The 26171-nt window shown below is 50.0% G+C and overlaps 1 protein-coding gene across 1 annotated transcript; it reads right to left on the bottom strand.

Moving 5' to 3' along the window:
- Positions 1-7964: 7964 nt before the first annotated feature.
- MLF2 (myeloid leukemia factor 2) lies at positions 7965-15239 on the bottom strand. Its single transcript, XM_063640811.1, has 8 exons — positions 12926-15239; positions 12272-12349; positions 11912-12041; positions 11624-11659; positions 10690-10743; positions 10153-10281; positions 9816-9975; positions 7965-8941 (listed from the first exon to the last, which is right to left on the bottom strand). Exons 2-8 carry the CDS (start codon positions 12319-12321, stop codon positions 8754-8756), a joined length of 747 nt encoding a protein of 248 aa, XP_063496881.1. The 5' UTR covers positions 12322-12349; positions 12926-15239; the 3' UTR covers positions 7965-8753.
- Between the last annotated feature and the right edge of the window lie 10932 nt (positions 15240-26171).

Raw genomic sequence — 26171 nt, 5'->3', positions numbered from 1 at the left:
AAGTGCATGTGGAACATTTACCAAGATAGGCTATGTCCTGGGTCATAAGACCAACTTCAACAAATTTTAAAAAGTGAAGTTATATAAAGTATGTTTTCTGACCATAATGAACATCAATTCAAAATCAGTAACAGATCACAAGGAAATCTCCAAATACTTGGAAACTAAACAACATACTGTCAAATAACTCATGGATCAAAGAGGAAGTCTTGAGGAATTAGAAGATACTGTGAACTTAACAAAAATGAAAATGCAAAATATCAAACTATGTGAGATGCAGCTAACACAGCACTTAGAGGAAAATTCATAGCATCAAATACTTAATTAGAAAAGAATAAAGGGGCCAGGTGTGGTGGCTCAATGCCTGTAATCTCAACACGTTGGGAGGCCAAGGCAGGAGGATTGCTTGAGCCCAGGAGCTTGAGACCAGCCTGGGCAACCTAGCAAGACCCTGTCTCTAGAAAAAATTTACAGGCATAGTGGTGCATGTCTGTAGTCCCAGCTACTCAGGTGGCTGAGGTGGGAGGATCACTTGAGCCCAGGAGGTTGAGGCTGCAGTGAGCTGTGATGCGCCACTGCACTCCAGCCTAGGTGACAGAGCAAGACCCTGTGTCAAAAAAGAAAAAGCAAAGAAGAAAGGTCTGAGGTCAACAATCTATACTTTTGCATTGAGAAAGAAGACAAAGAAGGGCAAAATTAAACCCAAAGCAAGCAGAAGGAAAAAAATGATAACAGAAATTAATGAAATTGAAAACAGAAAAATAAAAACATAAATGAGCCAGGCGCAGTGGCTCACACCTATAATCCCAGCACTTTGGGAGGCCAAGGTGGGTGGATCACCTGAAGGCAGGAGTTCAAGATCAGCCTGGCTAACATGTTGAAACCCCGTTTCTACTAAAAATACAAAAATTTAGTCGTGCGTGATGGTGTGCACCTGTAATCCCAGCTACTTGGGAGGTTGAGGCAGGAGAATTGCTTCGACCTGGGAGGAGGAGGTTGCAGTGAGCCAAGATCATGCCACTACACTCCAGCTTGGGCAACAAAAGTGAAACTCTGTCTCAAAAAAAAAAAAAAAAAGAAAAGAAAAAAGAAAAAAAAACCGTACATGAAACCAGAAGTTGATTTTTTTGAAATGATCAATAAAATTGCTAAACTTCTAGCCACACTAACAGTAAAGAGAGAGAGAAAGAAGAAAGAGAGAGAGAGGAAAAAGAGAGAGAAAGTACAAGTTAACCAAGATTAGGAATAAAGGAGGAGATATCATCACAGACCCCAAAGGTTAATAGGGAATACTATAAACACATTTACAAACCTAAATTCAACAACTTCGATGAAATGGAGCAATTCCTGTGGTATGGTGTGAATATTGTTGTCCCCTCCAAAATTCATGTTGAACTTAGTCCCCAGTGCAAACAGTGTTGGGAGGTGTGGCTTAATGGGAGGCGCTAGGTCATGAAGGTGGAGCCTTCATGGATTAAGGGATTAATGACACTATAAAAAGGGCATTCAGAAATGGGTAGAATGGGTACTCCCGCCTCAGCATCCCGAGTAGCTTCAGCCTGGGCAGCACCTTCAAAATGTTACTTACTGTGTGATTTCATTATGTGACATTCTGGAAAAGGTGAAACTATAGCAATGGAAAACAAATCATTAGTTGCCAGGAGTTAGGGGTAGAGGAAGGGTGTGCCTATAGGAGCTGCAGGGAGGGCTTTGAGGGGTGATGGAACTGTTCTAATCCTGATTGTGGTGGTGGTTACACAAATCTGTACATGTGTTAAAACTCACAGAACATACACACATACACACATGAAGCAATTTTGCCATAGATTTTTTTTAAAAGATTAGAAAAACATACAGTGGGTTTTTTTGTTTTGTTTTGTTTTGAAATGGAGTCTTGCTCCGTCACGAGGCTGGAGTGCAGTGGCACAATCTCGGCTCACTGCAACCTCCGCCTCCCTGGTTCAAGTGATTCTCCTGCCTCAGCCTCCTGAGTAGCTGGGACTACAGGCGCACGCCACCACACCCAGCTAATTTTTGTATTTTTAGTAGAGATGGGGTTTTTCTATGTTGGTTAGGATGGTCTCTATCTCCTGACCTCGTGATCCACCCACCTCAGCCTCCCAAAGTGCTGGGATTACAGGCATGATCCACCATGCCTGGCTGGGTAATTTTTTATATAAAAATTTGTACAATCCACCAAAAACTTTCTTTTTTTGGAGACAAGGTCTTTCTATGTTGCCTGGGTTGAAGCAAGGTCTACCACCCTGGCTCAGGTGATCCTCCCACCTCAGCCTCCCAAGTAGTTCGGCTACAGGCACGCACCACCATGCCCAGCTAATTTTTTGTTTTTGTTTTTGAGAAGGAATCTCACTCTGTCACCCAGGCTGGAGTGCAGTGGCACGATCTTGGCTCACTGCAATCTCCACCACCCGGGTTCAAGCTATTCTTCTGCCTCAGCCTCCTGAGTAGCTAGGACTACAGGCACATGCCACCACACCCAGCTAATGTTTTGTATTTTTAGTAGAGACAGGGTTTCACCATATTGGCCAGGCTGGTCTTGAACTGCTGACCTCAAGTGATCCACCTGCCTCAGCCTCCCGAAGTGCTAGGATTACAGGTGTGAGCCACCGTGCCCGGCTTTGTTTTTGTTTTTGTAGAGATGGGGTTTCACCATGTTGCCCAGGCTAGTCTCAAACTCCTGGGCTCAAGCAATCCTCCCTCCTAAGCTTCCCAAAGTGTTTAGGATTCCAGGTGCGAGCTGCCACGCCCTGCAGGAAATTTTCTATTTAAAGGACTTCTATGGTGAATCATTCCATACAGCATATTAGTATCATTTCTATCAATCTAGGTTTTGAGTCCTGGCTCTCGCTGTGCTACTATCAGATAGCTGTATGATGTTGAACAAATCACTTCTCCGTTTCTTCAGAAGAAAATGGAAAGGGGGGTTTTGATGATATCTGGAATGACTGATAAGGGGCATCCAAATCATCTCCAACCCTGACATTCGGCTTTAGTATATCTGAAAGCAGACCTATGGCCACGTTTGGGAATTTCCAGAGCAGATGATCTCTAAGGTCTCTTTTTAAGTCTGAAATTGTCATTTATATCATATTTTGGCTTGCTGAAATTAAGATTCATCTATATTGGGAATCGGCTTCTGTCCTTCCCTGCCATATTCCTTGTGAATTGTGAATTCCCCCTCCTCAAATACATAATCTGAAGTCACCAGTGGTGTTCTAGGAACACAGCTTTGTTTACTTTCACCAAAGCATTTCCCATCTGATATGGTTTGGCCGTGTCTCCACCCAAATCTCATCTTGAATTGTACTCCCATAATTCCCACGTATTGTGGGAGGGACCCGGTGGGAGATAATTGAATCATCGGGGTGGTTTCTCCCATACTATTCTCGTGGTAGTGAATAAATCTCACAAGATCTGATGGCTCTTTAAGGGGAAACCCGTTTTGCTTTGTTTTCATTCTCTCTCTCGCCTGCTGCCATGTAAGACGTGCCTTTTGCCTTCCAGCATGATTGTGAGGCCTCCCCAGCCACGCGTAACTGTGAGTCCATTAAACCTCTTTTTCTTTATAATTTACCCAGTCTCGGGTATGTCTTTATCAACAGTGTGAAAATGGACTAATACACCACCTCGGTGTCATCTTGGCTTTTCCCAAGGTATCTCTGCTCTGTTTTTTTGTTTTTTTTTTTTGAGACGGAGTCTCGCTCTATCTCCCAGGCTGGAGTGCAGTGGTGCAATCTCGGCTCACTGCAAACTCCGCCTCCCGGGTTCACGCCATTCTCTTGCCTCAGTCTCCTGAGTAGCTGGGACTACAGGCGCCCGCCACAACACCCAGCTAATTTGTGTGTGTGTGTGTGTGTGTATTTTTAGTAGAGGCAGAGTTTCACCGTGTTAGCCTGGATGGTCTCGATCTCCTGACCTCGTGATCCGCCCGCCTCGGCCTCCCAAAGTGCTGGGATTACAGGCGTGAGCCACCGCGCCTGGCCAGTATTTCTGCTCTTTTAGAGACTCAGTCCCACCTGGACAGCTCTTTCAAGTCCCCCCTCTCTCCCATCCTCCAGTTTCGTGGGCCCAAATGTCTCAGACCCCTCAGATGCTTGGTTGGCCTCCTGACCGGAGAACACTGACATCTTCAAGATGATGTTCCAGAAATGGCAAGCTCTCCAGGTGGCAGGTGACAGACGAAAAGGAGGGGGTGATGCCAGGAGAAACCAGGAGCAGCACCCTATTCCCACCCAAAAGATAAGGGCTTTAGGGAAGAAGATGAGAATCTCAAGGGGCAGAGAAAGGCTGAATGCTAACCTAGTTCGTCTCATCTCAGGGACAGTCCAGAGGGGCCTGAGCCCAGGCGGGGAAGCACTCTCTGCTTCTCCTGGTCCAAGAGCTACCGTTTAAGAGCAGACACTGGCCGGGTGCAGTGGCTCACGCCTGTAGTCCCAGACTTTGGGAGACTGAGGTGGGTGGATCATCTGAGGTCAAGAGTTCGAGACCAGCCTGGCCAACATGGTGAAACCTTGTCTCTACTAAAAATACAAAAATTAGCCGACCATGATGGCGGGTGCCTGTAATCCCACCTACCTGGAGGCTGAGGCGGGAGAATTGCTTGAACCTGGGAGGCAGAGGTTGCAGTGAGCCGAGAACGTCATTGCACTCTAGCCTGGGTGACAGAGCGAGACTCCGTTTAAAAAAAAAAAAAAAAAAGCAGACACGGATGCTAAGAGGGCTAAGAGTCATCAGCACGCTCTACACTGGGGGGCTTCAGGGCCCCCTCTGTAGCAGCTCTGTCAGGCTTCAGCGTCCTAAGCCCCTCTGCCTCAGGCTATGTCAGCTCTGTGCCCCCAACACAGGCTCTCCTGAGGGATGAGGCTGGACAGAGGCTCCTTACAAGAGCCAGCTACCAAGGTCTCCTCCCCATGCCTCAGCTCCTCCGTGATTTTTTCCACCTCCCAGTGCCTCCCATGCCTCACCGTCCCATCTTTATCTCCCCATCCTGGTGCAGCACCACCCGTCTCCTGCCTCTCCTCTCTGAAGACTCCAGTGACGTCTAACAGTGAGAGAGGTTAAGACTTTCTCCTTATCCCTAGCCCAACCAGAATGGGCTCAGAGAAGGCATCTTTGACCCCTGCTGTTCCCTCAGCCCCTAGAATGACAGTCCCAGGATTGGGAACATAAAGGCAGGAAGGTATGTGTGTTAAATGGACTTGGAATATGCAGGCTGCAAGACCTGACTGTTGGGTTCTGTGGGCCAGCTCCTGGTTCTCTGGGTCACCTGTTTATGTGACTTGGACGTGGGGTAGAGGGTGGAGGAAAAAGGGTATTATTACTAGGGCCTGAGGCCATTACAATAGAAAGGGGGTAAAATCCCAAACCACAAACAGGGCAGGGGGAGAGTGGCCTCAGACATTTGTTTCTCCTTGTTGATCTGTGGGGCTAAGGTCTGGAGAGAGTGAAAGATGATAGCCAGGAGCTGGGAGGGTGAGCAGCTGGGGGCTGTTCAAGGTCAGTAGGGTGAGATGCAGGTTGTGTCTGAAGTATTTTAGGGGTCCTGAGGATGGAGTGGGGCATGAGGGACCACCAGAGAACCCTGAAGGAGCAAGGCAGGGAGAGAGTGATCAGGGAGAAATACTAGCGTGGAACGGTCATTTGTATCCCACGTGCGTGTCAGACACTCTCTGCACTCACTCAGGTCTCAGTTCTGAGGTGACTCTATAGTCACCAGTGCCTAGAAAGGTCCATTTTACAAAAGGGGGAACTGATGTTGCGAGAGAGGAAGTCTTTCTCACAGTGCGGCTGCGTGGTGGAGCCAGGTCTTGCTTGTGCGTGTGCAGCCTGTCTCCCTCCTCTGTGTTATTCTGCTTAGTCACACGCCTAGTGCCAGCCTCTTCCAATCTGTAATGTTCTAGGGTGGAGAAAATAACCTGAGGCGTTTGCCCATGTCCTCTGGATATTCGCTGGGCCGGTGGCTGAGGGGTAGCTGTTGTGTGAGGCTGGGCCCAGATGGAGAGCTGACCGGAAGTGGAATATCTGTGTTCCTCGGGAAAGTTCCTTTCCTCTTCCTGTCCCGTGGCCCTTACCCAGTGAGACAGGTCAGGACGTGCTAGGGGGCTGGTTCTTGAGCATCTCACTCTACCGATGTTAACACCTCACTTCCCACAACATATCCCTGCTGAGAACTAGTCACAGGCCCCAGGAGTAAGTGCTGGGCTGAAGGGTGTCCAAACCCTACAGCAGGGAGCAGGGGTACAAATCAGTTCACATGTCTAAAGGCTGGGACCTGAACAGGGGAGTCCCTGAAACACTGGACTGACTCACCTGGACTGAGGTCAGGGCAGCCTTACCCTGCTGCAGTCACACTCAAGACTACACACGCGCGTGTGGGCACTGGAACTAAGATCTGGGTTGAGGCTGGGCGTGATATTTTGTGGCTAGAAGGGCCCCACATAACTCAGGTCCAGGGAGGTGAGTGACCTGCCCAAGACCGCAAGGCTGTTAGTGGCAGAGCTAAGGACTGAGGCTCCTTCAACTCCAGGTTACTTTGCTGCCTTCTCAGGATAGTGAAGAAAACTACTCCTTTCTCAGAGGAAATAGTCGTGTGCTTATCTGGACAGGGCAAGATTACACTTAAAGATGAGGGCTGTGAAGCCGGGCGCAGCAGCTCACATCTGTAATCCCAGCACTTTGGGAGGCCGAGGCAGGTGGATCACTTGAGTCCAGGAGTTTGAGACCAACCTGGCCAACACGGTGAAACCCTGTCTCTACTAAAAATACAAAAATTAGCCGGGCGTGGTGGTGTGTGCCTGTAGTCCCAGCTACTCAGGAGGCTGAGGCAGGAGAATCTCTTGAACTGGGGAGGTGGAGGTTGCAGTGAGCTGAGATCACGCCACTGCTTGGGTGACAGAGCAATACTCCATCTCAAAAAAAAAAAAAAAAAAAAAGATAAAAAGATGAGGGCCATGGCTGCTGAGTTCCATCATCCACAGTTCAGAGCCCAGGTGGTGGTGAATAATCCACGCTTGTTTGACTTCTGGGATTCCTGGATTCTTTCACCACTGGGTTCCCTTGACCCGGTCATGCATCTTCACCAGCCTGGCCTACTTACTGAGATTTACTAACTGCACTGGCCTAGGACACCAGAGCCTGGTTGCTGAGCTCAGCTTCATCTCTCTGCTTGTTGAGTCACTGGACAAATCCTCCTCATCCTCTTGAATCTACTCGTCCATGAGACACAGGAGATGATCCTCCCTTCCGAGAGGACCCAGAGCCTTAGGTGTCTTCGTGTCCTTACCAACTGAAAAGAACTCAAGACTTTTATAAAGAGGAAACCATTATCAGACTCTCCTACACATTTATCATCATTAAGTTCCCAAGAGGAACAGAGTGACCCATTTGGCTGGGCAAAGCAAGAGTGAATGTCTTGAGAAATTTGAGCTCTTCATGCCCTTCCACGCCTGCTCAGGTTCCAGGTTAGTTTTCTTCTCTAGTCTCCTTCCCTGGGCTCAAGTTCTTAACTACTGTGGGTGGAGGATTTATGGAACGCTACAGACCAGAGTTCCTCCCCTCTGAAGGCCTGTGTAGGGTTATCTGAAGTGTTTCCACCCAGAGTGCAGGAAAGAAACTCTGCCCAAGGGGCAAGGGGCAGCAAGTTCTGCAGGTACCCATGAGAGATGCCCAACACATCCCTGAAGAGCAAAGTTACAGCAGAATGTGAGGAAGAGCCAGCGAGGGAGGTGCTCATGTTCTTACACCCCAGCCTAGTCCAGCCAAGTGCTGATGGTCTGCACCTGCCAGTGCTGATGGTCTCTCCGTACCAAGGAGATGTGGGCTTGAACTCTGAGGTATGAAGACTACACGTGGAGACGAGGAAAAGTGAGAAGGTAACTTCAGAGGAGACAGCAGGGTTGAGTTGAACAGGAAAAGATCAAAAGTACAGCCAGAATCCCACTTGGTCTTTTTTCCATTCTACTTTATTCCATAAACACCTAGTTACAAGTTGCACAAATCAAAAAATAAAGGCAGAGAAGAGTGTAAGGAAGATTCTTTTGATGTGTGTGGGCAGGAGGAGGGAGTTAGGAACCAGTCTGCTCCTTCCACAGCCCTAGATAGGGCTACAGCCCCTCAGTGTGGGCTCTGAGGAAGAGGTGGGCAAAGATCCAGGGTAGCTGAGGGATGGAGGAGGCCCCTAAACCCAGAGCTCACCCCAAAATGCACTGACCCTTCAATGCATGGCAGGAGTAGAATGGGAAAGGTGAGGGGGTTTGAAGATGGAGCGGCAGAATGAAAAATCAAGTTAGTAGATGCAGAGGTGAAGTCATCATGGTAAACCAGGAGATTAAAGAAGGAAAAGGTAGGGAAAGGGTGCCGTGAAAGGTTCTCCCTGAGACCCCCAGGGAGAGGTGGGGGCCGGCTTGCCTGTTAATTTAATATTAAATTGGGGATGGGAATCAGAGAGGAAAAAGTTATTCAGGGGATGATTTCTCAGCCTCTCAGCCTGTACCTGGAGGGGGAAAGAGAGAGGAGCACAAGTCAAAAGGAAGAAAAAACTTACGTTAAGAGCCAGGAGTTGGGGTTTAATCCCCTATGTCAGTGAGAACATTGTTCTCTTGCCATGTCCACTCGCACTATCAAAAGCAGCTCCTGCTGGAGCCTGAACTGCCTCGCGGCCGAGGACCGTCCGCAGGTGCACCCCGCCCTCCTTACTCCTGTTACTTACAAGAGAGGCTGAGGGCCCGGGGCCCTCACCAGTCATAGCGGCGGGACTGTCGGGAAGGGGAGTCCTCAGGTCCCTGGATGGCCAGGCGGGGAGGCCCCTCCGCCCTTCGTCCCCCCGCCCCTGCGGACTCAAGCCGCCGAAACTCCAGGGGGCGCTGCTGCCGGAATCGGGACGTCTCCCGCCGCCACTCGTCATCAAACGCTGCGGCCTCACCTGGAGAGGACAGAGCGGACATGAGGCCTGTGTGCAGCCTGGCTCCTGGAGGCCGATGTGCGAGAGAGCCACAGCTTCTCCGGCCAAAGCGGCGAAGGCTGAGTGTGCGCAGGGATGGGTGGGGTGGCAATTCTCTTAGCTCTTTTGGTTTCTACACGGTCCCAGGAAGCCACCGGTGGGCCTAAGGTGGCCTCCTGGAGGAAGAAGTCAGAATGGGATTCTTCTTCAGTTCAGGTTCACAGTCCTATGTGCACACTAGGTACTTAATAACTGCGGATTTGAAAAAGATAAAGAGGGAAGAAACAGATCAAGGTGGAGAAGGGCGTAACGCTATCAATACGGAACTTCAGGGACAAAGTAGTCCCCTCACAAAGACACCGCCAGCACCTGACTCAGCCCCTGAGCGGAGGAGGCTCCAAGTGCGGTAAGAATGAGACTGACAGTTGGATGCAGTGGCTCACGCCTGTAATCCCAGCACTTTGGGAGGCCGGGTGGGGGGGGGTGGGGGTGGATCACAAGGTCAGGAGTTCGAGACCAACCTGGCCAACATGGCGAAACCCCGTCTCTACTAAAAATACAGAAATTAGCTAGGCGTGGTGGCACATGCCTGTAGTTCCAGCCACTCGGAGGCTGAGGCAGGAGAATTGCTTAAACCCGGGAGGCAGAGGTTGCAGTGAATTGAGATCATGCCACTGCACTCCAGCCTGGGCACCTGGGCAACAAGAGCGAGACTCCATCTCAAAAAAAAAAAAAAAAAAGGAATATGGGGCTGACCCAGAGCTTTGCCCCAGAAGTGTCTATGTATTAGGGATGTCTCCTAGCCCACAGGAACTGGGTTAGGGGCTGCCAGCAGGAAGTGGGAGGGAAGGCTCACTCTCATCCAGGTTGATATAGTCCTGCCGCTCCTCCTGGTCCCCCGTGCGATGGTTTCGGGAGCGCTGGAGGATGTGCGCCCTGTCCCGGATGTGATGCCCGATGGACATCTGCTCCAGTCCACTGTCTGAATCCCGAACAGTCCTCCGTGTCTCCCGGATCTGGGATGAGACAGAACATGGCACACTCAGCCACCCCTTCCAAAGCCCTGCCTATACCATCTCAAGATAAACACACCACACACAACCCAATCCAGAAAAAAGCAGCCAGGGTTTCTGGCAATGCCGCACAATCCCACCTTCTCTGGGACAGGAGGACAGGAGGGCTCCCCCACTCACCCCGCCTGGTGCCGAGCGCATCTCTGATGTCTCTTGGTAGACCTTGGGGGCACCATCACCCGTATTGGAGTAGGAGATGACAGTGGAAGATGAGAAGGTCTGGCAATTGCCTCCAGCTGTCATGTGTTCCTGAGGACAGGGTAGGTAGGGGAGGGCTGAATGGGGAGGCATTGCCCCTGGTGAAGGGATTTCACCCTTCAGCTGCCTGTTCTAGCCTGTATCTTTCTCACAAAATGCAAGAACTGAAAAAAACATCAGGCCTCATCATTACCCTCCCAAATTCCTCTGAGTCCAACCACGAGCAAGAAGGACCTGAAGAGACAGAGCCTTAATTGTATGATACATAAGAGTGCTGCTGCTGGCTGTTTCAGGCAGGCATGACAGCAGATACAGGGTCCCAAGGCTCTCTGGTTCAATTACTTTATCCAGTACTTTACCCTTCACTAGCATACTGTCTCCCTCTTGCCTTAGAGGATGCAAGGTGTTGTCAGCCATCACTGAGAGCAAGACCGGGGAAGGGTATGGGGCAAGTCTCACCATGTTTCCAATCATGTCATTCATCATCCCAAACATGTCCATGAAACCACCCGACTGGAGGAAAGAGATGGAAAACAGAGTCAGGAAAGCAAAGTCAGTGTTCAGAGTTGATCCTGTTTAGGAACCCACAACCCACATGGCTGCACATTTCCTTTCTCTTCTTCCTTCACATCTAGCAAGTACTCCTTCTCATTCTCTGTTAACATAACCAGAATACTCATATTTCTCCTCCTGTCAACTGCTGACCCCTTCTTCAGTCTCTGTGACGGCTCTGATCCAATTTTCCTTCTCCTGCTTGCTACATTCCCCCCATCTTTAGGAAGCAAGCCAAAGTTAATGGATTGTAAACTCTAAAGAGGTAAGGTATGAAATTGTTAAAACCTACCAAAAAATCATCTCTAGTTGGCCCTTCAACTGCACCTCCGTCCTCAAAAGAACAAATTTTGCTAGACAATTACATCTTCCTAATGCTTATGAACTTCTAAGAGTACAACAGTTAATAACATCTTTTCTTTTTTTTTTTTTGAGATGGAGTCTGGCTCCGTTGCCCAGGCTGGAGTGCAGTGGCGCAGTCTAGGCTCACTGTAACCTCCACCTCCCGGATTCAAGAGTAGCTGAGACTACAGGTGTGTGTCACCATGCCTGGCTTTTTTAGCATTTTTAGTAGAGATGGGGTTTCACCATGTTGGCCAGTCTGGTCTCAAACTTCTGACTGCAAGTGATCACCCATCTCGGCCTCCCAATGAGAGTTAATAACACCTTTAACCCACAGGGCGCTCCTAGTACCCAACAGGCTCGGAGCTTTGTGAATGCCATAAAAAGAGAAGATTCTGGGGTTACTCATGAAACTATTCCTAAGAGACACATTTGGGAATAATATCTAAGGGTAGAGAGTGTGTCTGAGATGGAAGGAGACAGGGAGATAAAGACTCACCATTCCCAGCATCCCAAAGGGGGAGACAGCTCCAGCCTACAGGAACACATGAGGAACAGAAATTAGAGACCACATCCTCTCTCTTTACAATCCCAAACCAGGCCCATGGCCTCATTTTTTTTTTTCCATCCTCTCAAAAGGGAGTCACAAAGCCCTTTCTCCTGACCCCTTCCCCAGCTCCTAGAGCACTTCACTTACTCAGTTGGCTGTAGTGCAAGAAAACTAAAGTGCTTTCCTAACCAACCTCCAACCTTTCTTTGGGTCTCAGGTGTGTCTCAGCACTATTACCTGCTGCATCCTGCGGCTGGCAGGCCTGGTCCCTGGCATGTTGCCATCTGTGATGCTGAGGAAGGGGCTATATCCAAAGCCACCTGACAACATACGGCTCATGTGCTGACGGTGAATAGCAAAGGGATCCCTGTGGAGTGAGCAAATAGTATGGATGGCAGAAGCGCCAAACTGTCAATCCCTCCACCACCCTGCAAAAAAATACGCACAGAGCAACAGTGGCAACGATGCCTACTTCCTGCTAGGTAGGAGCTAGGTATCCAGCCAGTTCCAACCATTCCCAGCAATGGGAATCCCGATGTCTGCCTGAACTGTTCAGAGACCTGGAGTAGGAGAGCTTGAGGGGGAGGGAATACTCACATCAGGAACATGGGATCCTCAGGCTCCACATCCCTCATGAAGCGGAACATCCTGATCTCAGCTCCAGGGGGCTCCACACTGGAAAGATATGGAAGCTCAGATACTTGGAGGTGGCCAGGGTTTTGCACACCCACTCAGTGTAGGGACTCTCAGAGCACTGTCCTTTCCAAATCCTGTAACTGACCCCCTAAACTCCAGGGAGACCCTACTCCAGGTGTTCCACACAACCCTCTAGGGAGGGAAGGGCTCTTCAAACCTCTTTCTCAATTAGGGCCATGGAAAATTTTTCCAACCCTCTCGGTTTTTCCCTCCCCCACTCAGAGCCATCCTCTTCCCAAAGCTCTGGCCGGTAGCATACTCTCCCCTCCTCCCCCCGACGACACCGTTCTAGATGAGAATCCCAAGTGCAGGTCCTCCGCCCCATTAATGACCCCAGCCACCCCGCCCCCTCCTTACACTCAGGCCTCCCCCAGGCGGGCCTCACTAAGCCCCCCGCGCCTGTCTGCGACTCCTCCAGCTCCCGCCTCCCCGCCGGGCCAGCAGCAGAGGTAGGCCTGAGCCTCTCCTCTCCCCACCCCGCATCCCGGGCTCCCAGACCCTGCAGCCCCGTGGGCCCGCTCCCGTCCGGGGCTGCCAGCTCTGCCCGAGCCTCACCAGTGCCCGATTCGGGCTCAGCGGCCCATCCGGCCGGTTTCGCTTCCCGGTGCGCTGCAGGGTCAGGGTCGCGGCCCGGGACGCGGGGATTGGTCCGGGCTCGAGCTCCTCGGCCTTCCACGCCGCCTCCTCCCACAGCTACCACCTCCGTACCCCCGCCTCGGCCCACGGAGCCCGAACCTCGGCCAGGCCCGGGCGGAAGTGACGTCACGACAGAACCGCCCACCTGGGGGCCGGGCCGTGGGAGCCCCGCCCCCTGGCGTGGGTGGTGAGATGGCTGGGGCCGAGTCCCAGGGGTGGCGGGGCCATGGGCCAAGCTCAGGGGAGCTGATCCTGAGGCCGAGAGGGGTTCCCTGGGCACAAAGAAGGGGAGCTCATTAGTAACCTCGATTTGGGTTCTGTGGACTGGAAGAGGCTCCCATAAGGCAGGGGAGGAGAAGGAGAAGAGGAATCCATTCTTCGGGAGGGACCAGGTTGGAGGTTGAACCTGGGGGCGCAGTGCAGCACGTTCTCTCTCCCTCCTCAAGGGGAAACTGGAGGACGAGGGGCACATGCCCCTCGGGGAGAGGCGGGCTCTCTGTGGGCGACGAGGCGGGGCGGACCCCTGGGGGGAGCTTTAAGCCGACTCTACTGGAGAAGCAGTCTACCCTAGAGGGAGGATGGGCAGTTTTCCTGCGGGGGAGGCGCTTGGGCCTATCCCCGCTTGAGGAGGAGCGTTCCTGGCAGGGCGGAGTCCCCGGAGTGACGCAGAGGGGGAGGTGAAACTCTCCAGCCCAGATCTAGTTCGGGCTTCAGAAAGTCGGATGGGGCAGAGAATCCATGTTGGGGGATTGGCCGCCAGATGGCGCTCCTCGGCCAGGCTGGAACCCGAGGCCCTTGAGAGCTCTCGCTGGAGAGGGACCTGGACCCTCCCCCATTACCCATCTGTGAAGGGTTGGACTGGGGAAAGGCTACAGTTCTGAAATCTATTAGTTTAATGCCACTCTCCCCTTCCTTTTACTCTAATTCTTGCGTCCTCAAGAGCTCCCAGTCCTGCACTGATCTTTCTTGTTGCTTTCTTAGATCAAAGGTCTAAAGTTTGGGGGAAGAAAGGAGTGGAGAGCTCAATTAACCTGGATCACCCAGAGGAGGAGCTAAAACGGGGCCCAGGAGACCTGCCTCCAAGGCCAGAGACTGATACTTTGACATACTAAATGTCTTGCATAAAATCTGGCTCTGCTGGAGAGATGGGCCCTCCCCGTTGGGGTCAGGGCATTTGGACTGTCTAGGATGGACTTTAACCAGAATCATCCAAACTCCAGCTTTCCCTGGTTCTTTACTCTGGCTTTTAGCCATATTAGTGCTGTGTGGAGTCTGACCCAATGAGAAAGACTTGTTCCCAATAATTCCCTGGGGGAGAAAGAGGGGGTCCCTGGTGACTCAGGAAAAGGTGCTAGGAACAGGGCTTCTCACGTTTCTTTGGACTTGATCATTATTAAAGAGGAAAAAACAATAGAGACAGGGAGCAGAGACAGATAATTAAGATATAAGCTGGCAGACTGGCAAGTCAAAGGAAAACAGACAGAATACAAGTAAATTTGTTTTTCATTGCTATTTCTGGGGGAAGAGACTTAGTAAAATCTTCTATCTTCCAGATCTCTGCACTTCCCACCATGCAACTTCCCCTTATCCTCTTGCCCCAAATGAAAGCAGTTTGACATGTGATCAAGAGTTGTCCCAGTAAAGGTTCTGTGGCTGAAACTTAATTAAAGAGATCCTATCCATTTTTTTTTTCTTTTGTCCTCTCCTCCTTCTAAAGCAAGTTCTTTATTGTCCAGCCAATCAACAAATGTTTAAGGCCTGGCACAGTGGCTCATGCCTGTAATCCCAACACTTTGGGAGGTTGAGGTGGGCAGATCACAAGGTCAGGAGTTCGAGACCAGCCTGACCAACAAAGTGAAATCCAGTCTTTACTAAAAATACAAAAATTAGCCAGGTGTGGTGGCACATGTCTGTAATCCCAGCTACTCAAGAGGCTGAGGCAGGAGAATTGCTTGAATCCAGGAGATGGAGGTTGCAGTGAGCCAAGATTGCGCCACTGCACTCCAGCCTAGGCGACAGAGTGAGACTCCGTCTCAAAACAACAGCTACAACAAAAACGAAAATTAGCCGGGCATGGTAGCAAGCACCTGTAATCCCACAAGTAGGCTGAGGCAGGAGAATCAATTGAACCTGGGAAGTGGAGGTTGCAGTGAGCCGAGATCACGCCATTGCACTCCAGCCTGGGGGATAGAGCGAGACTCTGTTCCAAAAAAATAAAAAATAAAAATAAAAAACAAATGTCTAATGAGGCCTGGCACTGTCCTAGGTACATTGTATTAAGCATACATACAAAAGTATAAGACACAGTCTCTGCCAATTGAAGGCATACAATCTTGTAGCCACCTTTTTCTTTTTTAGTTACCTGTTCTCCTTTTTTTTTTTTTTTTTAAATTAAATTGTAGAGATGGGGAGTTTCATCATGTTGCCCAGGCTGGTCTCAAACTCCTGAGCTCAAGTGATTTGCCCAAACTTGGCCTCCCAAAGTGCTGGGATTACAGACATGAACCACTGTGCCCAGCCACCTGCTATCCTTTACCTACTGCCTTTAGGTGCCTAGAGTCCTTTCTCTTCTCCCTTCCAAAACTTAAGAATCTGCTGGCCAGGCACGGTAGCTCACGCCTGTAATCCCAGCACTTTGGGAGGCCAAGGTGGATGGATTACTTGTGGTCAGGAGTTCGAGACTAGCCTGGCCAACCTGGCCAACATGGCGAAACCCTGTCTCTACTAAAAATACAAAAAAATTAGCCAGGCATGGTGGCACGTGCCTGTACTCCCAGCTACTTGGGAGGCTGAGGCACGAGAATCGCTTGAACCCAGCAGCAGAGGTTGCGATGAGCCGAGATCTTGCCACTGCACTCCAGCCTGGGGGACAGAGCAAGACTCTGTCTCAATAAAAAAAAAAAAAAGAAAGAAAATTGTTGGCCAGGCACAGTGACTCACACCTGTAATTCCAACACTTTGGGAAGCCAAGGCAGGAGGCTCGTTTGAGCCCTGGAGTTGGAGACCAGCCTGAGCAACATAATGAGACCTTGTCTCTTTAGTGAAAAAATTAGCCAGGTGTGGTGGTGTGTGCCTGTAGTCCCAGCTACTTGGGAGGCTGCGGTAGGAGGATTGCTTGAGCCATAATCACACCACTGCACTCCAGCCTGGGCGACAGAGCAAGGCTCTGTCTCTAAAAGAGAAAAAAAGAAAAAAAAAAAACCTCTTGAACAGGTGAGGATGAAAGAGGAAATGCAAGAGCCCATTTTCAGAGTTCTTGGACACATACCATATAGGCAGTTGTCTACTCCAGGAATTAAAGGGATGTAATTTTGCAGGTAACCAGAGTTTGTGTCTGTCTTCCTTCTTCCTTCTCCCGGTCTCTCCCTCTCCTTCATTTCCTTTCCTCTCCTCTCCTTCACTCTCTTCCTCTCTCCCTTCCTCCCTCCCTCTTCTCTTTTCCCTCTCTCCCTCCGTCTCTTTCTTTTTTTTTTTGAGACAGAGTCTTGCTCTGTCCCCCAGGCTGGAGTGCAGTGACACGATCTTGGCTCACTGCAAGCTCCGCCTCCCAGGTTCACGCCATTCTCCTGCCTCAGCTTCCCGAGTAGCTGGGACTACAGGCGCCCGCATGCCCGGCTAATTTTTTTTATATTTTTAGTAGAGACGGGGTTTCACCGTGTTAGCCAGGATGGTCTTGATCTCCTGACCTCACGATCTGCCTGCCTCGGTCTCCCAAAGTGCTGGGATTACAGGTGTGAGCCACTGTGTCCGGCCCTTTCTTTCTTTTTCTTTCTTTCTCTCTCTCTCTTTCCTTCCTCCCTCTCCTCTCCTCTTTCTTTTTCTTTCTCTTTCTTTCTTTCTTTCTTTCTTTCTTTCTTTCTTTCTTTCTTTCTTTCTTTCTTTTCTTCTCCTTCCTTCCTTCCTCTTTTTTTTTTTTTCAGAGTTTTGCTCTTGTTGCCCAGGCTGCAGTGCAATGGCATGATCTCGGTGCACTGCAACCTCTGCCTCCCAGGTTGGGTTCAAATGATTCTCCTGCCTCAGCCTCCCGAGTAGCTGGAATTACAGGCATGCGCCTCCACACCCGGCTAATTTTGTATTTTTAGTAGAGACAGGGTTTCTCCATGTTGGTCAGGCTGGTCTAGAACTCCCGACTTCAGGCCTGCCTTGGCCTCCCAAAGTGTTGGGATTACAGGCATGAGCCACTGCATCTGGCCCGCCCGCCGTCCCTCCCTTCCTTTCTCTTTCTTTTCCTTCCTTCCTTCCTTCCTTCCTTCCTTCCTTCCTTTCCTCTTTCTTTTCTCTTTTCTTTTCTTTTTTCTTTCCTTTCTGTTCGGTGAACTGTGGTGAACAGTGTCCCATAGGTAAGATGTAGAAGGGAGAGCAGGCCCTGCCAGGGGCGAGGCTCAATCATAAGGCAGATAAGGATTGTTGGCAAGGAAGAGAAACAAAGTTCCTGCGTTCACTGTTCTATCTGATGGAGCCAAAGTCATGAAGTCCTTGAGAGGGTACAGCTGGGCCAGAAAAGGGGTCCCCTCTTCAGATGTGAGGTCATGCCTCTGGAGCAATCCCAGGGCTGTTAGAGATTACAGTGGAGGCAGGGTGGAGGAGTGATGAAGGAATGAGGGGAGACTGAGTTTTTTGCCTGAGTGGCATGAGCGAGTGGGGCTGAGTGTGTGTGGATGTGATGTGCATTTGTGTTGGGGGAGGGAGATAATCTATAAAAAGGAGCGCTAAGGTGCCCCAGGTAGAGAGAGGGGGGGATGCCAACTCAGTGAGAGAGAAAAGTGACTTGAGAGCATTTTTTAGAAGTCGGCTTTCCAGCTTAAAAAATATATATAGCCAAATATGTACTGAATGCCTACTCTGTGTCAAGTACTGTTCATGGTTCTGGAGATACAGTAATGATAGAAAAATAAAGCAAGGTAGAATGGGGATGGAGGACAGGCAGGCAAGCTGGGAGGCAGGCAGTGGTTGCTTTTGATGTAGGTGACTGGGGAAGACCTCACTGATGAAGTGACATTTAAGCAGAGACACAAGGCGAGAGAAATAGCTGGGATGAGAGCATTCTGGGCAGAAGTAGCAAGAGCAGGCCAGGTGCAGTGGCTCACGCCTGTAATCCCAGCACTTTGGGAGGCTGAGGTGGGTGGATCACTTGAGTCCAGGAGTTCGAGACCAGCCTGGCCAACATGGTGAAACCTTGTCTCTGCTAAAAAAAATACAAAAATTAGGCCGGGCATGGTGGCTCACACCTGTAATCCCAGCACTTTGGGAGGCCGAGGCAGGCGGATCATGAGGTCAGGAGATCGAGACCATCCTGGCGAACACCGTGAAACCCTGTCTCTACTAAAAAATACAAAAAAAAAATTAAAAAAATAAAAAATTAGCTGGGTGTGGTGGCATGCACCTGTAATCCCAGCTACTCAGGAGGCTGAGGCAGGCAAATCGCTTGAACCTGGGAGGCGGAGCTTGCAGTGAGCCGAGATCATGCCACTGCACTCCAGCCGGGGTAACAGAGCGAGACTCTCTCAAAAAATAAACAAAAAAGGGTAGCAAGCGCAAAGGCCCTGAAGCATGCAGGAAGGCAGAAGCATGCTTAGTGTGGTCAAGGAACAGCAAGAAGCCATGTGCCTAGACACGTGTGAAAGAAGGAAGAGCAGTGGTGAGAGACGAGGTCACAGAGGAAGAAGGAAGCCAGTTCATGTGGGACTTTCTAAGCCTTTGTAAAACCTACGAAAGGATCACTCTGGCTGTTGTATGGAGGACAGACTGTTGGGGGAGGGGCAACAACAGAAACAGAAAGCCCTATTAGCGTGCTGTAGCCATAATCCAGATGAGACCTGATGGGGGCTTAGAGCAGGTTAGAAGCAGTAGACGCAATGAGAAGGGGTTGGTCGTATTCTGGATGTATTTTGAAGATAGAGCTAGCAGAATTTGCTGACGTATGGATGCCGTGTGAGAAAGAGGAGTCAAGAATGTTTCCAGGATTTCTGGCCTGGGCATTGCTTACACTGCCAAGTACTGTACTGAAAATGTACACATAGTGGTTTGAGAATATGTTAAAGCGGTGACTGGTTGGAAACTCCTGACTGTGTGGCTATCCAGGATAACTGACCTGGACACTCATCTCTTGAAGCTAGCCTAAGGTAGGAGGAGATGTGGACAACAGGAATGAGGGACTTCCATACCTAGTTTGAATATAAGATATTGGATATTAGACCGTCTTGGGTAGATATGCTAATGGTACTTGTTGGCATTAGCACTGGAGTTTCAAATTATTCTTTAATTATTGCAAGAAAACATCCTGGCTGGGCACGGTGGCTCACGCCTGTAATCCCAGCACTTTGGGAGGCCGAGGCAAGTGGATCACCTGAGGTCAGGAGTTCAAGACCAGCCTGGCCAACATGGAGAAACCCCATCTCTACTAAAAATACAAAATTAGCCGGTCATAGTGGCGCATGCCTGTAATCTCAGCACTTTGGGAGGCCGAGACAGGTGGATCACGATGTCAGGAGTTCGAGACCCACCTGGCCAACATGGTGAAACCCTGTCTCTACTAAAGGCGGAGGTTGCAGTGAGCCGAGATGGCGCCATTGCATTCCAGCCTGGGCGACACGGCGAGACTCCGTCTCAAAAAAAAAAAAAAAAAAAATTGCTGAAGCAAAACTTTGAGGGAGTAGTGGTGTGAGGTAAGGCTACAGAGGTTAAAAGGAACCAGACCTTGAAGGGCTGTATTTGCTTCTAGAATTTGTCCTGTAGGGAAAATTACAATAGTCTGTTTATATTTTAGGTAGAAAGGCAGTTTATGCATTTCAGGAAACATTTTTGAGCTTCTACAATATTTCAGGTATGGAAATAGGTGCTGAAGATGTAAAAAAAAAAAAATTCTTAAATCATGATTGAAAACCCTAAGGAGCTTAAGCTTAAAGTCAGTGAGTGAGCCTTTGAGCAGAGGCAGGGCGGGGATTAGACAGCAGAGGAGGCACTCAAGGAATGAGAGATCTTGGGAGGGAAAGAAAAGGTGGCGTCTAGGATGACCCCTGGGCGCGAATGTACGGGTGGAGGACAGTCCCATCAACTGAGAGAGGAAACCCAAGGGAATTTCAGTGGGAACAAGTTAGGTTTGAGGAGCTGTGTTGCATCCGGGGAGAACTGAACAGAACAGAACTGGAATCATGACTCTGGAACTCTGGAGAGAAGCTAGTGCCAGGGAGTTGAAAGCGTGTTTGAGGTGTGTGTTGGCAGTGGGACTTAAACCCATTGCAGTACAACATGGAATAGTTTAGGGAGTCTGTGAAGAGAGAACAGGACCTCTGAGATTGAAGTCACCTGGGAGGGTTCAGTGGACACTGTCATCGTCTCCTCCTGGTCATGAAATCCTCCCTTCCTCAGTCTTCTGGGCAAAACAAGTCTTTAGCTGTTACTCCTGGTCCTATTTTCCCTTGCCTTTTTTTTTTCATTTTTACTGGTCCCCTGGATCAGCCACACAGTCTGTTTAATCTATGAAAATGTGAACACTCTGAACAAACACACACCTATGGTAAAGTATATGCCAACAGTGGCCCTGATGACCTGAAACACAGCAGCCAGAGTTGCTCCCTGACTTTCTACTTAAGGATTACTGGTGATGGAGGTTGAAAAGGTGGAAAAAGAGGCAGTTTAGGGCCAAGGTCTAAAGTGGTGCTGTCCCATATGGGAAAATAGCCACTAGCCACATGTGGCTATTTAAATTTAATTAATGGCCGGTAGCGGTGGCTCACGCCTGTAATCCCAGCACTTTGGGAGGCCGAGGTGGGCGGATCATGAGGTCAAGAGATCGAGACCATTCCTGGCCAATATGGTGAAACCCCATCTCTACTAAAAATACAAAAATTATCCAGGCATGGTGGCGCGCACCTGTAGTCCCAGCTACTCGGAAGGTTGAGGCAGGAGAATTGCTTGAATCCGGGAGGTGGAGGTTGCAATGAGCCGAGATCGCGCCACTGCACTCCAGCCTGCCAATAGAGCGAGACTCCATCTCAATAAATAAATAAATAAATAAATAAATTTAATTAAAAGGCCGGGCGCGGTGGCTCATGCCTGTAATCCTAGCACTTTGGGAGGCCGAGGTGGGCTGATTGCCTGAGCTCAGGAGTTCGAGACCAGCCTGGGCAACATGGTGAAACCCCGTCTCTACTAAAATACAAAAGAAATTAGCAAGGTGTGGTGGCGTGTGGCTCTAGTCCCAGCTACCTGGGAGGCTGAGGCAGGAGAATTGCTTGAACTTGGGAGGCAGAGGTTGCAGTGAGCTGAGATCATGCCACTGCACTCCAGCACTCCAGCCTGGGTGACAGAGTGAGACTCTGTCTCTACAAAAAAAAAAAAAAAAAAAATTAATTAAAATTAAAAAAATTCAGTTCCTCAGTTGCACTAGCCACACTTTCAAGTGTTCAGTAACCACACATGACTAGTGGCTACTATATTGGAAAGTGCAGATAAAGAACATTTCTATCATCACAGAAAGTTTTGTTGGACAGAGCTGGAAAGCACCCATAAATGTTGCCTTCCTTCTGGACTTTGTTGAAGGCCCATGAAGACATGTTGAAGAGTGAATGTGGGGGAGAAATTGAAGGCAGGACAGAGAGAGTCAGGCAATAGCAAACTATTCTAGGTGTAAAATCAAAGGCGGGGCCGGGTGCGGTGGCTTACACCTGTAATCCCAGCACTTTGGGAGGCCGAGGTGGGCAGATCACAAGGTCAGGAGATCAAGACCATCCTGGCTAACATGGTGAAACCCCGTCTCTACTAAAAATACAAAAAATTAGCCAGGCGTAGTGGCGGGCGCCTGTAGTCCCAGCTACTCGGGAGGCTGCGGCAGGAGAATGGCATGAACCCGGGAGGCGGAGCTTGCAGTGAGCCAAGGTTGCGCCACTGCACTCCAGCCTGGGCGACAGAGCGAGACTCTGTCTCAAAAAAAAAAAAAAAACGGCAAAGGCAGTCCCGAAGGAAGGCAGGGGGAATAAAAAAAGCCAATCAAGATTCTGAAGAAGGGCCCATGTGGTGGTTCACGCCTATAATGGAGGCTGAGGCGTGTGGATCGCTTGAGCCCAGGGGTTTGAGACCAGTCTGAGCAACATGGTGAAACCCCATCTCTACAAAAAATAAAAAAAATTAACCAGGTGTGGTGGGGCGCCTCTAGTCCTAGCTACTGAGGCTGAGGTGGGAGGATCACTTGAGCCCCTGGAGGCAGAGGTTGCAGTGAGCTGAGATCATGCCACTGTGCTCCATCCTGGGTGACAGAGTGAGACCCTGTCCCCCCAAAAAAAAAAAAAAACAGAATCTGAAGGAGAGGTACAAAGGTGAAACCCATTCTTTTTTTACTGGGGAGAAATTTCATGGAGAAAAGTAGGAAAGCCACAGAAACTTTGGTTGTGATGTTCAAAACATAAAAGAGACTTCCAACCAGGACATCAGTAGTTACTGGGAAGATCTCAAGTCAGACAGAGGGAAGCCAGTGTCCTGGCAGCATGTTGTGTTTTCCCAGCCTCCTTGAAGAAGGTTGAGAGAGCTGTGAGATTGAGTCCAAAATGGTGCCTCTGGGCTAGGAAATAGATGGTTTATTGAGCTTTCTTGTTTGCCCCTGGTGTGGTGCTAGATACTATGCCACGGGAGAGATTAGTATGGGTGGAAGACCAAGGAAGGCAATCTGGTGTTGAGAACAACATATGGGAAAAATGGATACGGGTCTGCAAAGTCAGGAGGAATCAGGGAGGCACTGCAGAAAAGGAGTACCCACGGAGATGGGACGCGTGATGGATGTACCTTAGTGTTGCTTGCAAGATTATCCCTCCTTATTTTTAACACTCGTGGAGGTAACACACTCAATCATGATCCGGCCGGGTGCGATGACTCATGCCCATACTCCCAGCACTTTGGGAGGCTGAGGTGGGCAGATCACCTGAGGTCAGGAGTTCAACACCACCTTGGCCAACATAGTGAAACCCCATCTCTACTAAAAATACAAAATTATCCAGGTGTGGTGGCACATGCCTGTAATCCCAGCTGCTTGGGAGGCTGAGGCATGAGAATTGCTTGAACCCAGGAGGCAGAGGTTGTAGTGAGTGGAGATTGTGCCACTGCACTCCAGCCTGGGTGACAGAGCAAGACTCTGTCTCAAAACAACAATAATACAAAAACATGATCGAAGTCAGGCTAATCTAGGTCTTCCTCTAGGACTCTATCTCCTCTCAACTCTCCACTAACTTTCGTTTTGAAAAGTTTTAGATTGAAAAAAAAAAAAGCAAAGGAAAATGGGGTAAATGGGGGATAGAAAATGAGGTCACTGGGAATGGAATGGGGATAAAGTAAAATGAAGAGTGGAGATAGCCCCCCGCAACTTTCAGGTCTCTGTGTTCCAAGGCCTTGAATGATAACTAAGCCTTCCTTACCCCTTAACCAATAGGAGAAATAGGGACGCTGAAAAAATTCCAGGAAGCTGGACAGGGGGAAGAATTCACCAAGAATGAGATGGAAATAACTAGAATTGAACACTTCCCACACATGGTATCAAGGTAAATTTCTAGGATGTCAGGCCAGAAGTCATAGTTTCCAGGGGGCTCAGACCTTCCTTGTTCTCACCGGTCACCTTTTTCCCGCTTTCAGAAAATGTGTAAGAAGCACATGTTTCCCCCATTCAACTAGTGGGAGAAATTCTCAATTGGACTGTAGAGTAAGGTAATTCCAGGAATAGGCAAGCCTCCACAAAGCCTCAGAAATAGTTCCATAGAGAAAAGCAAACACAGGCCATTTAACACCGTTGGCCCCAGAGGTTCTGAGGCTAACCCCTAGGACTGTCGGGTGGCTTTCAGATCCCACTCACTCCACATTCATCCCAAGTCTCACTTCCAGCTTCTTTCTCATGAAGCCAAGACTTCAGAAGACTGGTTTGTTGTCCAACCAGAGAGAGAAGGCTAAAGGATGCTTCATCCACGCAGGAAAGGAATTCGATCCAGGCCTCCAGCTTTCTAGATCTTTTCCCTGGGGTCCCTCGGACCCTAGTGTCCAAGCTCTTAGATTCTCAAGGCACTCCCTTGGGCTTTGGGGCAAGATTCCCATTCTCTGCCTCTCCATCTCTCTGGAATTTTCCACTGCAGCTGCCTCTGCTCCCAGACACCCCTCCCTGGGCAAAATTCCCGGCTCCCTCCGCCTCCCCTTCCCTAATCACACCTCATTCCCACCCCCAGCCCTGAGGCCCAGCCCACAGTCCGGCCCACAGCCCACGCTAACCCTGGTGGTCCCAGTTAGAGAAGTGGGAGGCCAGGTCCCTTATGGAAGGGTGAGAGGGAGTGTCCCAGCCTCTCTTTAGGGCGGGGAGAAGGGACACTGGAGGGGCTGGTCCCCTGTGGGGCTGAAGTTGGGGGAGTGGCCCTCCTCACATCCCCATATAAGGCAGGGCAAGCAGTTAGGCTTCTGGATTGGCTGATTCAAATGAGCATTCCACCTGGCAACAGGGTTTCTATTGGCTATCAGGAAAAATAGGAGGAAGGTGGATGGAGGTTGTTGGTGGCGGTGATTGGAGGGGGGAGGGGAGTGGAGGTGACCGGAGTGGGGGGCGGTTACCAGGGCAACAGGGTAAGAGCCCAGCAGGGTGTCCGAGACAGCAGGCGGGGCTGGGAGGTGGAGTGGAGGGAAGAGGAAAGGAAGGCGGGAGGGAGAGGAAAGAGCCTGATGGGGAGGGAGCGAGACTGGGAGACTGGGTTGGTGGGGGGGGGGGAGTAGCAAAGGATCGAGGAGAGGGAGATAAATGAAGCAAGAGGAGTACAGAGATGGAGACGGTGAGAGACGGCTGAAGACACCAGCCAGTGAGTCAGAGAAACAGATTGAGAGAGGGACATGGAAAGATCTCAGAAAAGATGGACAGAGTCCGGCAAGGAAAAATCCTGGGTGGGGCCCCAAGATTTTTGAGGAGACTGAGACTGAAATATTGATAGAAAAGTCAGAAAGAGAAACTGGGAGGCGTGTACATCAAGGGACCAAAAGATGGTGTATTTAAGCACTCAAACACAAAATAATGATAATGATCATCAACGTGGTTTTTATTAATAAAATGAAAATAATAAGATGAAGAATAATGATAATGACAGACAAATATGGGAGTGCACGCACACCAAAGGTCTTTTTCCAAACCCCAGCCTTCCACTCCGTCCACCTTCCTGACCTTTAATACACAACCCAGCCCCTGTTCCCTTCTGAAATCCCAAGCTTTTCAAAATGACTCAAAGATACCCAGATTGAGGGCGAGGAGCTGAGGATGTCTGGAATAGGGTGGGGCTGGAACCCCAGACCTGGACCTGTATTATATTTGCAAAGGAGGCAAATATAACCCAGAAAGGCTAGGGAAGATGGCAGCAGAGGAATGAGAAAAGCTAAAGGATGGAAAATATAAAAAATGAGGACAGAAAGAGGAGTTGAGGAAAGCCAGCCAAGAATAGAGGGCCAGGTGCCTGACTCAGATAAGACAAGAGCAGGGTTGTCTGGGAAAGATAGGGAGAGACCAGAGGTGGAAGGGCAGAAGAGGGTCAGTGAGGAGTGGAGAAGAGGTGAGAGAAGAATGGGAGCGATTCGAGTTATAATTGGTTGTGAGGGAGGGGTCTGGGTACAGATGACTGAGGACAGATGAAGAGAAATAGAAGGACCAGGCGAATAAAAGTGAGGTGAGACGGGCGAATAAGAGAGGTAGAAGATGGAGGAGAGCTGGAAGAGAGCAAAGGAGACCAGGGGGCCTGACTCCCCCCGGCTCACAGCAGGGGGCCAGGAAGGGAGGCACCCGGCAAGGGTCACAAGTGTCAATCTGGCGGGAGAGAAGGCTGGGCCGCCCTGTCTGCCCTCCCATCCCTCCTCAAGGCCATCCAGAGAATGTGGATGGAGGATGAGAGGGGGAAATCCGGCGTGGTGTGGAAGGAGCGCCCGAACCCTCTTCCTCTTCTTTAAGCTTTTGGTTTCTCAAATACCTGCCCTATCTTCCCATCTGCTCCCCTCACCCCACCCCTTGGCAAAATCCCAGGGCTTTTTTTGGGGTCAGTAGGATTCTGGCCACCTCTCCAGTCCGCCCCCAAAAGCCAGACTCCACATTCGCAGGCAGTAGGTTGGGATTTGGAAAGGTGCCTCCCCGCAGGAACCCCACCCCTTCCCACCTCCTCGCCCCACTCTT

The sequence above is a fragment of the Symphalangus syndactylus genome, chromosome 5 (genome assembly GCF_028878055.3).
Source record: "Symphalangus syndactylus isolate Jambi chromosome 5, NHGRI_mSymSyn1-v2.1_pri, whole genome shotgun sequence".
NCBI lineage: Eukaryota > Metazoa > Chordata > Mammalia > Primates > Hylobatidae > Symphalangus > Symphalangus syndactylus.
This window is presented reverse-complemented; position numbering and strand designations above follow the sequence as displayed.